At 46.9% G+C, this 15,544-nt stretch overlaps 1 protein-coding gene across 1 annotated transcript in view; it reads right to left on the bottom strand.

Moving 5' to 3' along the window:
- Positions 1-225: 225 nt before the first annotated feature.
- LOC144490157 (translocating chain-associated membrane protein 2-like) overlaps positions 226-15,544 on the bottom strand; it is a gene marked incomplete at its 3' end in the record, with an annotated part of 29,088 nt that continues 13,769 nt past the window's right edge. Inside the window, exon 3 of the mRNA XM_078207966.1 lies at positions 226-335. Within this exon, the coding sequence (XP_078064092.1) occupies positions 226-335 (110 nt within the window). The remainder of the gene's footprint in view (positions 336-15,544) is intronic.

Genomic DNA, 15,544 nt, shown 5'->3' with positions numbered 1-15,544 from the left:
TTGAATATAATTGGACACGGCTGATATTGAATTGACAAATATCACCCGATTAGCCGGTCTGAATATTTTCAGCCTCCCCCCATCCTTCTTCCCCCACCCACCTGCCCCACCCCACCCCACTCTCCTCCCTCTCCCCACTCTCCTCCCTCTCCCCATCCTTTTCATCCTTGTCTCCCCTTCCAACTCCCTCTGTCTTCGCTTCACACCCACTCCCCAGTTACTTACATCGAGTGCGTATTCCTGGACCACAGCATGCAGGATAATTGTGATACAGATGTAGAACACGATGGTGACAAAGTCATTGCTCCCATAGAGATAGTAAACAACATCCCCATCTGTGAGAGAAAGACAGAAAATGGTTGGAAACTGGGCAATTGCTGAGAACTCAAAAGAAAGTCACAGCTCTTTCCTGTCAGAATGTTTATCCCAGGCCATTCCTGTGGAATACAAATCCCATTCTTTCCCACCTTGACAGCCTGCACTCCAACCTTTTCCCATCCATTCCTGAACAACAGGAATCCAAATCGATTCACCATGTCGCCGCACCTATTTTAATCTCCCATCATCACCGATGTATTCGAGGGCTGTCCGAGGGCTGTCCGCAATGCACTATTCAAGGGTGCAAGGCAATTTCTCACAACTATTGGCAGGTGCGTCGGTTCCACATCAGTGGTGGATAAGAAACAATAATCAGGGAAAATTAAACAGACATTTGGAGATGTTTGACTTAATTAAGCAACACCAACACTAACTTGTAAAGGGCAGACTTGGCACAGAGGAAACATACTAAATAACTTAAACCAAAGGCAAATATATAAACAATCAAAACAATTAAATAAAAAGGAAAATGCTGGAAATGCTCATCAGGTCTGGCAGCATCCATGGAGAGAGAAGCAGTTGAGGCATCATAGAATACTACAGTACAGAAAAGGCCCTTCAGCCCATCGAGTCTGCACTGATGCATGAAATGCCCTGACCTGCCCACTTGCCAGCACTTGGCCCATAGCCATGAACATTACGGCATGCCAAGTACTCATCCAGGTACTTTTTAAAGCATGTGAGGCATCCTGCCTTCACCACCCACCCAGGCAGCGCATTCCAGACCATCACCATCCTCTGAGCAAAATAGTTCTTCCTCCAGAAGGGTAGCAGGGATAACCCAGGAAATTATAGGCCGGTGAGCTTGACGTCCGTGGTAGGGAAGTTGTTGGAGAGGATTCTTAGAGACAGGATGTATGTGCATTTAGAACGAAACAATCTCATTAGTGACAGACAGCATGGTTTTGTAAGAGGGAGGTCGTGCCTTACAAATTTGGTGGAGTTTTTTGAGGAAGTGACAAAAACGGTTGATGAAGGAAGGGCCGTGGATGTCGTCTATATGGATTTCAGTAAGGCATTTGACAAAGTCCCACATGGCAGGTTGGTTAAGAAGGTTAAGGCTCATGGGATACAAGGAGAAGTGGCTCGATGGGTGGAGAACTGGCTTGGCCATAGGAGACAGAGGGTAGTGGTCGAAGGGTCTTTTTCCGGCTGGAGGTCTGTGACCAGTGGTGTTCCACAGGGCTCTGTACTGGGACCTCTGCTATTTGTGATGTATATAAATGATTTGGAAGAAGGTGTAACTGGTGTAATCAGAAAGTTTGCGGACGACACGAAGATGGCTGGAATTGCGGATAGCGAAGAGCATTGTCGGGCAATACAGCAGGATATAGATAGGCTGGAAAATTGGGCGGAGAGGTGGCAGATGGAGTTTAATCCGGATAAATGCGAAGTGATGCATTTTGGAAGAAATAATGTAGGGAGGAGTTATACAATAAATGGCAGAGTCATCAGGAGTATAGAAACACAGAGGGACCTAGGTGTGCAAGTCCACAAATCCTTGAAGGTGGCAACACAGGTGGAGAAGGTGGTGAAGAAGGCATATGGTATGCTTGCCTTTATAGGACGGGGTATAGAGTATAAAAGCTGGAGTCTGATGATGCAGCTGTATAGAACGCTGGTTAGGCCACATTTGGAGTACTGCGTCCAGTTCTGGTCGCCGCACTACCAGAAGGACGTGGAGGCATTGGAGAGAGTGCAGAGAAGGTTTACCAGGATGTTGCCTGGTATGGAGGGTCTTAGCTATGAGGAGAGATTGGGTAGACTGGGGTTGTTCTCCTTGGAAAGATGGAGAATGAGGGGAGATCTAATAGAGGTATACAAGATTATGAAGGGTATAGATAGGGTGAACAGTGGGAAGCTTTTTCCCAGGTCGGTGGTGACGATCACGAGGGGTCACGGGCTCAAGCTGAGAGGGGCGAAGTATAACTCAGACATCAGAGGGACGTTTTTTACACAGAGGGTGGTGGGGGCCTGGAATGCGCTGCCAAGTAGGGTGGTGGAGGCAGGCACGCTGACATCGTGTAAGACTTACCTGGATAGTCACATGAGCAGCCTGGGAATGGAGGGATACAAACGATTGGTCTAGTTGGACCAAGGAGCGGCACAGGCTTGGAGGGCCGAAGGGCCTGTTTCCTGTGCTGTACTGTTCTTTGTTCTTTGTTCCTATTTCCCCTAAACCTCCCACCCCTCACTTTTAACTTGCTTCCCTTCGGAACTGACCCTTCAACTAAGGGGAACTGCTGCTCCCTGTCCACCCTGTCCATGCCCCTCATAATCTTGAACACCTCAATCAGGTCGCCCCTCAGTCTTCTTTGCTCCAGAGAAAACAACCCAAGCCTATCCAACCTCTCTTCATAACTGAAATGCTCCGTCCCAGACAGCATCCTGGTGAATTCCCTCTGCATCCCCTCCAGTGCGTTCACATCCTTCCTATAATGTGGCGACCAGAACTGCACACAGTGCTCCAGCTGTGGCCTCACCAAAGTTCTACACAACTCCAACATGACCTCTCTGCGTTTGTAATCTACACCCCGATTGATAGCTGACAACTGCAAGAAACACAAAGTTCTGATAGTAGGGGATTTTAATTTTCCATATATAGAACATAGAAAAAATACAGCACAAACAGGCCCTTCAGCCCACAAGTTGTGCCGGTCATGTCCCTACCTACCTCGGCTTATATATATGCTTACCTATAACCCTCAATCCGATTAAGTTCCATGTACTCATCCAGAAGTCTCTTAAAAGACCCTATCGAGTTTGCCTCCACCACCACTGACGGCAGCCGATTCCACTCACCCACCACCCTCTGAGTGAAAAATTTATCCCTGACCCCAAACTTACCCTAATATAGATTGGGACTCGCATACTGTTAAAGGTTTAGACGGGGTAGAGTTTGTAAAATGTGTTCAGGAGAATTTTCTACATCAGTATATAGAGGTGCCAACTAGAGAGGATGCGATATTGGATCTCCTATTGGGAAATGAGTTGGGGCGGGTGATGGATGTGAGTTTGAGGGAACACTTTGGATCCAGTGATCATAATGCCATTAGTTTCAACCTGATCATGGTTAAATCACTGGTCAAAAAGAAAAGAGTGGCGTATGTTAGGTCCAGGCAGCTAAAAACGGAGGGAGCTCCGGAGGAATACAAAGAAAGTAGGAAAGAACTCAAACGGGGAATTAGAAGGGCAAAAAGGGGTCACGAAATGTTCTTGGCAGACAGGATTAAGGAGAATCCCAAGGCATTTTATTCACACGTTAGGAACAAAAGGGATGTCAGGGTAAAAATCGGACCTCTCAGGGACAAAAGTGGGGAATTATGCTTGGAACCCAAAGAAGTAGGGGAGATCCTAAATGAATACTTTGCGTCGGTATTCACAAAGGAGAGGGATGTGTTGACTGGGAGTGTCTCGGAGGGGAGTGTTGAACCGTTGGAGAAAATCTCCATTACAAGGGAGGAAGTGTTAGGTTTGTTAGAGAATATAAAGACTGACAAATCCCCAGGGCCTGATGGAATCTATCCAAGGCTGCTCAGGGAGATGAGAGATGAAATCGCTGGACCTCTGACGTAAATCTTTGTCTCGTCACTGGACGAAGGTGAGGTCCCAGAGGATTGGAGGATAGCTAATGTGGTCCCGTTATTTAAGAAGGGTAGGAAGGATAACCCGGGAAATTATAGGCCGGTGAGCTTGACGTCCGTGGTCGGGAAGTTGTTGGAGAGGATTCTTAGAGGGTGTATGCGCATTTAGAAAGGAATAAACTCATAAACGATAGTCAGCATGGTTTTGTGAGAGGGAGGTCCTGCCTCACTAACCTGGTGGAGTTTTTTGAAGAAATGACTAGAATGGTTGACGAGGGAAGGGCCGTGGATGTCGTCTATATGGACTTTAGTAAAGCGTTTGACAAAGTCCCTCATGGTAGGTTGGTGCAAAAGGTTGGATCTCATGGGATAAAGGGGAAGGTGGCTAGATGGGTGGAGAACTGGCTTGGTCACAGAAGACAGAGGTTGGTAGTGGAAGGGTCTTTTTCCGGCTGGATGCCTGTGACTAGTGGTGTTCCGCAGAGCTCTGTATTGGGACCTCTGCTGTTTGTGATTTATATAAACGATCTGGAAGAAGGCGTAACTGGGGTGATCAGTAAGTTTGCAGACGACACAAAAATGGCTGGACTTGCAGATAGTGAGGAACATTGTCAGAGGCTACAGAAGGATATAGATAGGCTGGAAATTTGGGCAAAAAAATGGCAGATGGAGTTCAATCCAGATAAATGCGAAGTGATGCATTTTGGTAGAACTAACGTAGGGGGGAGCTATACGATAAATGGCAGAACCATAAAGGGTGTAGATACGCAGAGGGACCTGGGTGTGCAAGTCCACAGATCCTTGAAGGTGACGTCACAGGTGGAGAAGGTAGTGAATAAGGCACATAGCATGCTTGCCTTTATAGGACGGGGCATAGAGTATAAAAGTTGGGGTCTGATGTTGCAGTTGTATAGAACGTTGGTTCGGCTGCATTTGGAATACTGCGTCCAGTTCTGGTTGCCACACTACCAGAAGGACATGGAGGTTTTAGAGAGAGTGCAGATGAGGTTTACCAGGATGTTGCCTGGTATGGGAGGGCTTAGTTATGAGGAGAGATTGGGTAAACTGGGGTTGTTCTCCCTGGAAAGACGGAGGATGAGGGGTGACCTAATAGAGGTGTATAAAATTATGAAAGGCACAGATAGGGTGAACGGTGGGAAGCTTTTTCCCAGGTCGGTGGTGACGTTCACAAGGGGTCATAGGTTCAAGGTGAAGGGGGGGGAGGTTTAACACAGATATCAGAAGGACGTATTTTACACAGAGGGTGGTGGGGGCCTGGAATGCGCTGCCAGGCAAGGTGGTGGAGGCGGACACACTGGGAACGTTTAAGACTTATCTAGACAGCCACATGAACGGAGTGGGAATGGAGGGATACAAAAGAATGGTCTAGTTTGGGCCAGGGAGCGGCGCGGGCTTGGAGGGCCGAAGGGCCTGTTCCTGTGCTGTATTGTTCTTTGTTCTTTTCTTTGTCTCATCCTTTTACTCTTGATATATTTATAGAATGCCTTAGGGTTTTCCTTAATTCTACTTGCCAAGGCCTTCTCGTGACCCGGCGGCACGGTAGCACAGTGGTTCGCACTGCTGCTTCACAGCTCCAGGGTCCCGGGTTCGATTCCTGGCTCGGGTCACTGTCTGTGTGGAGTTTGCACATTCTCCTCGTGTCTGCGTGGGTTTCCTCCGGGTGCTCCGGTTTCCTCCCACAGTCCAAAGATGTGCGGGTTAGGTTGATTGGCCAGGTTATAAATTGCCCCTTAGAGTCCTGGGATGCGTAGGTTAGAGGGATTAGCGGGTAAAATATGTGGGGGTAGGGCCTGGGTGAGATTGTGGTCGGTGCAGACTCGATGGGCCGAATGGCCTCCTTCTGCACTGTAGGGTTTCTATGATTTCTATGATTCTATGACCCATTCTGGCTCTCCTAATTTCCTTCTTTAGTCCCTTCCTACAAGCCGTATACTCATCTAGATCCCTATCTTCGCCAAGCTCTCTGAACCGTATTTTGCATCCATATTTACTGAGGGAACGGGTATGGAGTCTACGGAAATAGGGCAAACAGGTAGGGAGGTCATGGAACCTTTACAGATTAAAGGGGAGGAGGTGCTTGCTGTCTTGAGGCAAATCAGATGGATAAATCCCCAGGACCAGACAGGGTTTTCCCACGGACCTTGAGGGAAGCGAGTGTTGAACTTGCAGGGGCCCTGGCAGACATATTTAAAATGTCAGTATTCACGGGGGAGGTGCCGGATGATTGGAGGGTGGCTCATGTTGTTCCGTTGTTTAAAAAAGGTTCCAAAAGAAATCCGGGAAATTATAGGCCAGTAAGTTTGACGTCGGTGGTGGGCAAGTTATTGGAAGGTGTGATAAGGGATAGGATCTACAAATATTTGGATAGACAGGGACTTATTAGGGAGAGTCAACATGGCTTTGTGCGTGGTAGGTCATGTTTGATCAATCTATTAGAGTTTTTCGAGGAGGTTACCAGGAAAGTGGATGAAGGGAAGGCGGTGGATGTTGTCTACCTGGATTTCGGTCAGGCCTTTGACAAGGTCCCTCATGGGAGGTTAGTTAGGAAGGTTCAGTCGCTGGGTATACATGGGGAGGTAGTAAATTGGATTAGACACTGGCTCAATGGAAGATCTGGTTGGCTGTAGGGATTCGCATTCTAATCAGTATTCTGTAACTTGATTTTGTGTCTCTGTGCCCTGTTTGAGAGCAGATTTCCACTCCATCTGACGAAGAAGCAGCGCTCCAAAAGCTAATGGTATTTGCTGGCAAATAAACCTGTTGGACTTTAACCTGGTGTTGTTAAAACTCTTACTGTGTTTACCCCAGTCCAACGCCAGCATCTCCACATCAATGGAAGAAGCCAGAGAGTGGTTGTGGAGGATTGCTTCTCTGAGTGGAGGCCTGTGACTAGTGGTGTGCCGCAGGGATCGGTGTTGGGTCCATTATTGTTTGTCTCTATATCAATGATCTGGATGATAATGTGGTAAATTGGATCAGCAAGTTTGCTGATGATACAAAGATTGGAGGTGTCGTGGACAGTGAGGAAGGTTTTCAAAGCTTGCAGAGGGATTTGGACCAACTAGAAAAATGGGCTGAAAAATGGCAAATGGAATTTAACGCAGACAAGTGTGAGATATTGCACTTTGGAAGGACAAACCAAAGTAGAACGTACAGGGTAAATGGTAGGACTCTGAAGAGTGCAGATGAACAGAGGGATCTGGGAATACAGGTACAGAATTCCCTAAAAGTGACGTCACAGGTGGATAGGGTCGTAAAGAGTGCCTTTGGTACATTAGAACATAGAACATAGAAAAAATACAGCACAAACAGGCCCTTCGGCCCACAAGTTGCGCCGGTCATGTCCCTACCTACCTAGGCTTATATATAGGCTTACCTATAACCCTCAATCCTATTAAGTCCCATGTACTCATCCAGAAGTTTCTTAAAAGACCCTTTCGAGTTTGCCTCCACCACCACTGATGGCAGCCGATTCCACTCACCCACCACCCTCTGAGTGAAAAACTTACCCCTGACATCTCCTCTGAACCTACTCCCCAGCACCTTAAACCTGTGTCCTCTCGTAGCAGCCATTTCAGCCCTGGGAAAAAGCCTCCGAGACTCCACCTGATCTATGCCTCTCAACATCTTGTACACCTCTATCAGGTCACCTCTCATCCTTCGTCTCTCCAAGGAGAAAAGACCGAGCTCCCTCAGCCTATCCTCATAAGGCATGCCAACCAATCCAGACAACATCCTTGTAAATCTTCTCTGTACCCTTTCAATCATTTCCACATCCCTACTGTAATGAGGCGACCAGAACTGAGCACAGTACTCCAAGTGGGGTCTGACGAGGGTCTTATAAAGCTGCATCATTATTTCCCGACTCCTAAACTCAATCCCTCGATTGGTGAAGGCCAGCACACCATACCCCTTCTTAACCACCTCCTCTACCTGCGAGGCTGATTTAAGAGTCCTATGGACCCGGACCCCAAGGTCCTTCTGACCCTCTACACTGCTAAGAGTCTTACCCTTGATATTATACTCCTTCATCCCATTTGACCTGCCTAAGTGGACCACTACACATTTACCCAGGTTGAAGTCCATCTGCCACTTCTCCGCCCAGTCTTGTATCCTATCTATGTCACGCTGCAGCTTCTGACATCCCTCCAGACTATCCACAACACCACCAATCTTTGTGTCGTCGGCAAACTTACCAACCCATCCCTCCACTTCCTCATCCAGGTCATTTCAGAAAATGATAAACAGCAAGGGTCCCAGAACAGATCCCTGGGGCACTCCACTGGTGACCGACCTCCATTCAGAAAAAGACCCATCTACAACCACTCTCTGCCTTCTGCAGGCAGTAAGAAGTCTCACAACACCAGGTTAAAGTCCAACAGGTTTATTTGGTAGCAAATACCATAAGCTTTCGGAGCTTGCTGCTCCTTCGTCAGATGGAGTGGTCTCTGTTCTCCAACAATGCACAGACACAGAAATCAAGTTACAGAATACTAATTAGAATGCAAATCTCTACAGCCAGCCAGGTCTTAAAAGGTACAGATGATGTGGTTGGAGGGAACATTAAACACAGGTTAAAGAGATGTGTATTGTCTCCAGACAGAACAGCTGGTGAGATTATGCAAGACCAGGGGCGAGCTGTGGGGGTTACTGATAATGTGACATAAATCCAACATCCCGGTTTAGGCCGTCCTCATGTGTACGGAACTTGGCTATCAGTTTCTGCTCAGCGACTCTGCGCTGTCGTGTGTCGTGAAGGCCGCCTTGGAGAACGCTTACCTGAAGATCCAAGGCTGAATGCCCGTGACTGCTGAAGTGCTCCCCAACAGGAAGAGAACAGTCTTGCCTGGTGATTGTCGAGCGGTGTTCATTCATCCGTTGTCGTAGCGTCTGCATGGTTTCCCCAATGTACCATGCCACGGGACATCTTTTCTTGCAGCGTATCAGGTAGACAACGTTGGCCGAGTTGCAAGAGTAGGTACCATGTACCTGATAGATGGTGTTCTCACGTGAGATGATGGCATCCGTGTCGATGATCCGGCACGTCTTGCAGAGGTTGCTGTGGCAGGGTTGTGTGGTGTCATGGTCACTGTTCTCCTGAAGGCTGGGTAGTTTGCTGCGGACAATGGTCTGTTTGAGGTTGTGCGGTTGTTTGAAGGCAAGAAGTGGGGGTGTGGGGATGGCCTTGGCGAGATGTTCGTCTTCATCAATGACATGTTGAAGGCTCCGGAGGAGATGCCGTAGCTTCTCCGCTCCGGGGAAGTACTGGACGACGAAGGCAGGCCAGTTCTGGATCCACAAGGCAACAGCCCCTTGGATCCCATGCCCTCTCACTTTCTCGAGAAGTCTTGCATGGGGGACCTTATCGAACACCTTGCTGAAGTCCATGTAAACCACATCTACCGTTTTTCCTTCGTCAATGTGTTTAGTCACATTTTCAAAGAACTCCACCAGGCTCGTAAGGCACGATTTGCCTTTGACAAAGCCGTGGTGACTACTTTTGAGCATACTAAACTTCTCTAAATGTTCATAAATCCTGTCCCTCAGGATCTTCTCCATCAACTTACCAACCACTGAGGTTAGACTCACCGGTCGGTAATTTCCTGGGCTATCCCTATTCTCGAATATAGGAACCACATCCGCAATCCTCCAATCCTCCAGAACCTCTCCCGTCTCCATCGACGACGCAATGATCATCGCCAGAGGCTCTGCAATCTCTTCCCTTTATTGGCCTTTATAAATCGGAGTATCGAGTATAAAAGTTGGAGTGTTATGGTAAGGTTATATAAGGCATCGGTGAGGCCGAATTTGGAGTATTGTATACAGTTTTGTTCACCTAGTTACAGGAAGGATGTAAATAAGGTTGAAAGAGTGCAGAGAAGGTTCACAAGGATGTTGCCGGGACTTGAGACGCTGAGTTACAGAGAGAGATTGAATAGGTTGGGACTTTATTCCCTGGAGCGTAGAAGATTGAGGGGAGATTTGATAGAGGTGTATAAGATTTTGATGGGTATAGATAGAGTGAATGCAAGCAGGCTTTTTCCATTGAGGCTAGGGGAGAAAAAAACCAGAGGGCATGGGTTAAGGGTGAAAGGAGAAAAGTTTAAAGGGAATATTAGGGGGGCTTCTTCACGCAGAGAGTGGTGGGAGTGTGGAATGAGCTGCCGGATAAAGTGGTAAATGCGGGGGTCACTTTTAACATTTAAGAAAAACTTGGATGGGTTCATGGATGAGAGGGGTGTGGAGGGATATGGTCCAAGTGCAGGTCAGTGGGACTAGGCAAAAAATGGTTCGGCACAGACAAGAAGGGCCAAAAGGCCTGTTTCTGAGCTGTAATTTTCTATGGTTCTATGATAAAGTCGAGTGTGCCATATGCCTTTTTCACCACCCTATTAACCTGCCTTTCTGCGTTCAGAGATCTATGGACAAACACGCCAATGTCCCTTTGTTCTTTGGAACTTCCTTGTGTCAGACCTTCCATAGTATACTTCCTTGTCAAATTACTCCTTCCAAAGTGTATCACCTCACACTTTTCAGGGTTAAATTCCATCTGCCACTTATCCTCCCATTTGACCATCTTATCTATATCTTCCTCTGACCCAAGACACTCAACCTCACTGTTAACCACTCGGCCAATCCTTGTGTCATCGGCAAACTTACTGATCCTACCCCCCACATAGTCATCTGCGTCATTTACATAAATGACGAACAACAGGGGCCCCAGCACGGATCCCTGTGGTACATCACTGGTCACTGGCCTCCAGTCACTGAAGCAGCCGTCTGTCACCACCCTCTGTCTCCTACCGCTAAGCCAATTATGAACCCACCTTGTCAGATCACCCTGTATCCCATGTGGACTAGCCTTCTTAATACGTCTCCCATGTGGGACCTTGTCAAAGGCTTTGCTGAAATCCATGTAAACTACACCAACCGCACTACCCTCATCCACACACTTGGTCACATGCTCACAAAATTCAATCAAATTTGTTAGGCATGACCTCCCTCTGACAAAACCATGCTTAGTATCCCTGATCAAACCTTGCCTCTCCAAACAGAAATAGATTCTCTCCTTCAGAATCATCTCCAGTAGTTTCCCAAGCACAGACGTGAGACCCACTGGCCTGTAGTTTTCTGGCTTGTCTCTACAACCTTTCTTAAACAGTGGGACCACATTAACTGTTCTCCAGTCTTCTGCCACCTCCCTAGTGGCCAGGGAGGAATTAAAAATTTGGGTTGGGAAGTTGAAGTTTATTTGTCACAAGTAAGGCTTACATTAACACTGTAATAAAGTTACTGTGAAAATGTGTTAGGGGTGAGTCATAGAAACCCTACAGCACAGAAAGAGGCCTTTCGGCCCATCGAGTCTGCACCGACCACAATCCCACCCAGGGCCTACTCCCATATATTTTACCCACTAATCCCTTTAACCTACGCATTCCAAGACACTAAGGGCAATTTTAGCATGGCCAATCAACCTAACCCGCACATCTTTGGACTGTGGGAGGAAACCAGAGCACCCGGAGGAAACCCACGCAGACACGAGGAGTGGACCAGGGTGTCACAGAGGGAGCAGTCCCTATGGAATGCTAACTGGGGGGCGCGTGATTGGTGATGGCATCACGCTGGAGTTGGTGGAAATAGTGGAGGATGATCCTTTGAATGCTAAGGCTGGTTTGGAAAAGAATGAGGATGAGGAGAACCCTATCATGTTTGTGGGAAGATGGGGAAGGGGTGAGGGCAGAAATGCGGGAAATGAATCAGACAGTTTAGCGCCTTGTTAACCGTTGGGGGTGGGGGCGGAGGCAGGATCCTCAGCTCAGAAAAATGAAAACACGTCAGAAGCACCGTTTCGAAAGGTAGCGCCATCTGAACAGATGCAAAGGAGACTGAGAAACCGGAGTGAATAGGGTAAAGTCCACAGAGAAAGCAGAGTTGAGGAGTTGTAGTCAAGTTAGCTGTGGGAGTCAGTGGGTCAGTCTCGCGCCAGAGATGGAGATAAAGACGCCAAGGAAAGGAAATCCATTGGCTCTGTCTACACTTCCCGCTGCCTCGGCAAAGCAGCGTAATTAAGGACCCCACGCACCCTGGACATTCTCTCTTCCACCTTCTTCCATCTGGAAAAAGATACAAAAGTCTGAGGTCATGTACCAACCGACTCAAGGACAGCTTCCTCCTTACTGCCATCAGACTTTTGAATGGACCTACCTCGCATTAAGTTGATCATTCTCTACACCCTAGCTATGACTGTAACACTACATTCTGCACTCTCTTGTTTCCATCTCTATGAACGGTATGATTTGTATGGCGCGCAAGAAACAATACTTTTCACTGTATACTAATGCATGTGACAATAATAAATCAAATCAAATCAAAGAAATGTAAGAGGTGGACCATGTTCCTGTTACGATGGGAAGAAAAGAGGTCAGAATAGTGAATCGTTTGATAAAACTAAACTTAAATAAAGAATTCCATTAAATTAAAGAAAACGGTTAGTACATGCTCTTAAAATGCTCTTTATAGCAGAGCATTTAGAAAGCAGTGGCAGGATCAGACAGAGTCAGCATGGATTTATGAAGGGGAAATCATGCTTGACAAATCTGTTGGAATTCTTTGAAGATGTAACTAGTAGAGTTGACAAAGGAGAGCGGGTCCTTTCAGAAAGCGTTTGACAAAGTCCCGCAGAGGAGATTGTCGTGCAAAATTAAAGCGCATGGGATTGGGGGATGTGTATTGAAATGGATAGAAAACTGGTTGGCAGAGAGGAAACAAAGAGTAGGAATTAATGGATGCTTTTCAAATTGGCAGTAACTAGTGCAGTGCCACAGGGATCGGTGCTGGGATCCCAGCTATTCACTATATATATTAATGATTTGGATGAGGGAACAAAATGTAACATCTCAAAGTTTGCAGGTGATACCAAGTTGGGTGGGAGGGTGAACTGTGACGAGGATGCAGAGATCCTTCAGAATGATCTGGACAGGTTGGGTGAGTGGGCAAATCAATGGCAGATGCAGTATAATTTGGATAAGATTTTAAAAATCTATAAGTGTGAGGTTATTCACTTTGGAAGCAAAAACAAGAAGGCAGATTACTACCTGAATGGCTGTGAATTGGGAGAGGGGAGTGTGCAGTGGGACCTGGGTGTCCTTGTGCACCAGTCACTGAAGGTAAGCATGCAGGTGCAGCAGGCGGTAAAGAAGGCTCATGGTATGTTGGCCTTCATTGCGAGAGGTTTCGAGTACAGGAGCAGGGACGTGTTGTTGCAATTATACAGGGTCTTGGTGAGGCCACACCTGGAGTATTGTGTGCAGTTCTGGTCTCCTTTTCTGCAGAAGGATGTTCTTGCTCTCGAGGGAGTGCAGTGAAGGTTTACCAGGCTGATTCCGGGGATGGCGGGACTGATGTATGAGGAGAGATTGACTAGGTTAGGATTGTTTTCACTGGAGTTCAGACGAATGAAGGGGGATCTCGTAGAGACTTATAAAATTCTAACAGGACGAGACAGGGTGGATGCAGGGAGGATGTTCCCGATGGTGGGGGGAGTCCAGAACCAGGGGTCACAGTCTGAGGATTCAGGGTAGACCATTTTGGACGGAGGTGAGAAGACATTTCTTCACCCAAAGAGTGGTGAGCCTGTGGAATTCATTACTACAGGAAGCAGTTGATGCCAAAACATTGAATGTATTCATAAGAACATAAGAACATAAGAAATAGGAGCAGGAGTAGGCCATCTAGCCCCTCGAGCCTGCCCCGCCATTCAATAAGATCATGGCTGATCTGACGTGGATCAGTACCACTTACCCGCCTGATCCCCATAACCCTTAATTCCCTTACCGATCAGGAATCCATCCATCCGCGCTTTAAACATATTCAGCGAGGTAGCCTCCACCACCTCAGTGGGCAGAGAATTCCAGAGATTCACCACCCTCTGGGAGAAGAAGTTCCTCCTCAACTCTGTCTTAAACCGACCCCCCTTTATTTTGAGGCTGTGTCCTCTAGTTTTAACTTCCTTACTAAGTGGAAAGAATCTCTCCGCCTCCACCCTATCCAGCCCCCGCATTATCTTATAAGTCTCCATAAGATCCCCCCTCATCCTTCTAAACTCCAACGAGTACAAACCCAATCTCCTCAGCCTCTCCTCATAATCCAAACCCCTCATCTCCGGTATCAACCTGGTGAACCTTCTCTGCACTCCCTCCAATGCCAATATATCCTTCCTCATATAAGGGGACCAATACTGCACACAGTATTCCAGCTGCGGCCTCACCAATGCCCTGTACAGGTGCATCAAGACATCCCTGCTTTTATATTCTATCCCCCTCGCAATATAGGCCAACATCCCATTTGCCTTCTTGATCACCTGTTGTACCTGCAGACTGGGCTTTTGCGTCTCATGCACAAGGACCCCCAGGTCCCTTTGCACGGTAGCATGTTTTAATTTGTTTCCATTGAGATAGTAATCCCATTTGTTATTATTTCCTCCAAAGTGTATAACCTCGCATTTATCAACGTTATACTCCATTTGCCATATCCTCGCCCACTCACTCAGCCTGTCCAAATCTCTCTGCAGATCTTCTCCGTCAAGAGGCGGCTGGATATAGCACTTGGGGCAAATGGGATCAAAGGTTATGGGGGGAAAGCAGGATTAGGCTATTGAGTTGGGCGATCAGCCATGATCATAACGAATGGCGGAGCAGGCTCGAAGGGCCGAATAGCCTCCTCCTGCTCCTGTCTACTATGATTCTAGAAAGGAAAAGGTGTTAGGAGATAGTAAAATAAAGAATTTAATGTTTGTGAAACCAAAAGCAGCCTGGGACTGGGACGGCTTTGACAAAGAGTCATCTGGACTCGAAACATCAGCTCTTTTCTCTCCTTACAGATGCTGCCAGACCTGCTGAGATTTTCCAGCATTTTCTCTTTTGGTTTCAGATTCCAGCATCCGCAGAAATTTGCTTTCAACTTAATGTTTATCCCAAATTAACCTGAAATCAAGTTAAATTCACTTGTGAAGTATAATCTAGATGAAATAATTCTATTGTATCGAGAATTAAATGATGCTGAAAATGAAATCAATAAAAATGAGGCAGTGCAGAGTATGTGTCGGGACTGAAGAATTTGGGAGTTTTTAGACAGAGAGATCAGAATTTGAGATTTTATGAGTTTTCAGCCAGACCTGGTTAATAAGAACAAGTGAACATTTGACTAAGAAAGATTATTAGAGAATCAAATTCAATTCATAAACAACTATTAATTACAAAAGAAGTGGAAGATAACAATTCACAGCATAAAATTTGCAAAGAATTGTGTAAACCACATTTGCTAAATGATCCTCAATGTGCTAGAATTACACTGACAGTCAATTTAAGCTGGTCAGTCAGACTTGCAGTCTGGCACAGCTGTATGTACTGTAAGCTACATATATCAATACACAGGGCCCTGTTCTTTGCACACAGACAGAACACATACACACATTGCGCCTGTTTCAGCTAAACTAGGCTTGTCCAACATACAGACTGTGGGTCACTATCTGGCCAGCCGGGCCTCTCTATTCGGCCCATGGA

Source organism: Mustelus asterias, unplaced genomic scaffold, assembly GCF_964213995.1.
Source record: "Mustelus asterias unplaced genomic scaffold, sMusAst1.hap1.1 HAP1_SCAFFOLD_2957, whole genome shotgun sequence".
In the NCBI taxonomy this organism is placed as follows: Eukaryota; Metazoa; Chordata; class Chondrichthyes; order Carcharhiniformes; family Triakidae; genus Mustelus; species Mustelus asterias.
Note: the sequence above shows the minus strand (reverse complement) of the source record. Positions and strands in the feature narration are given on the sequence as shown.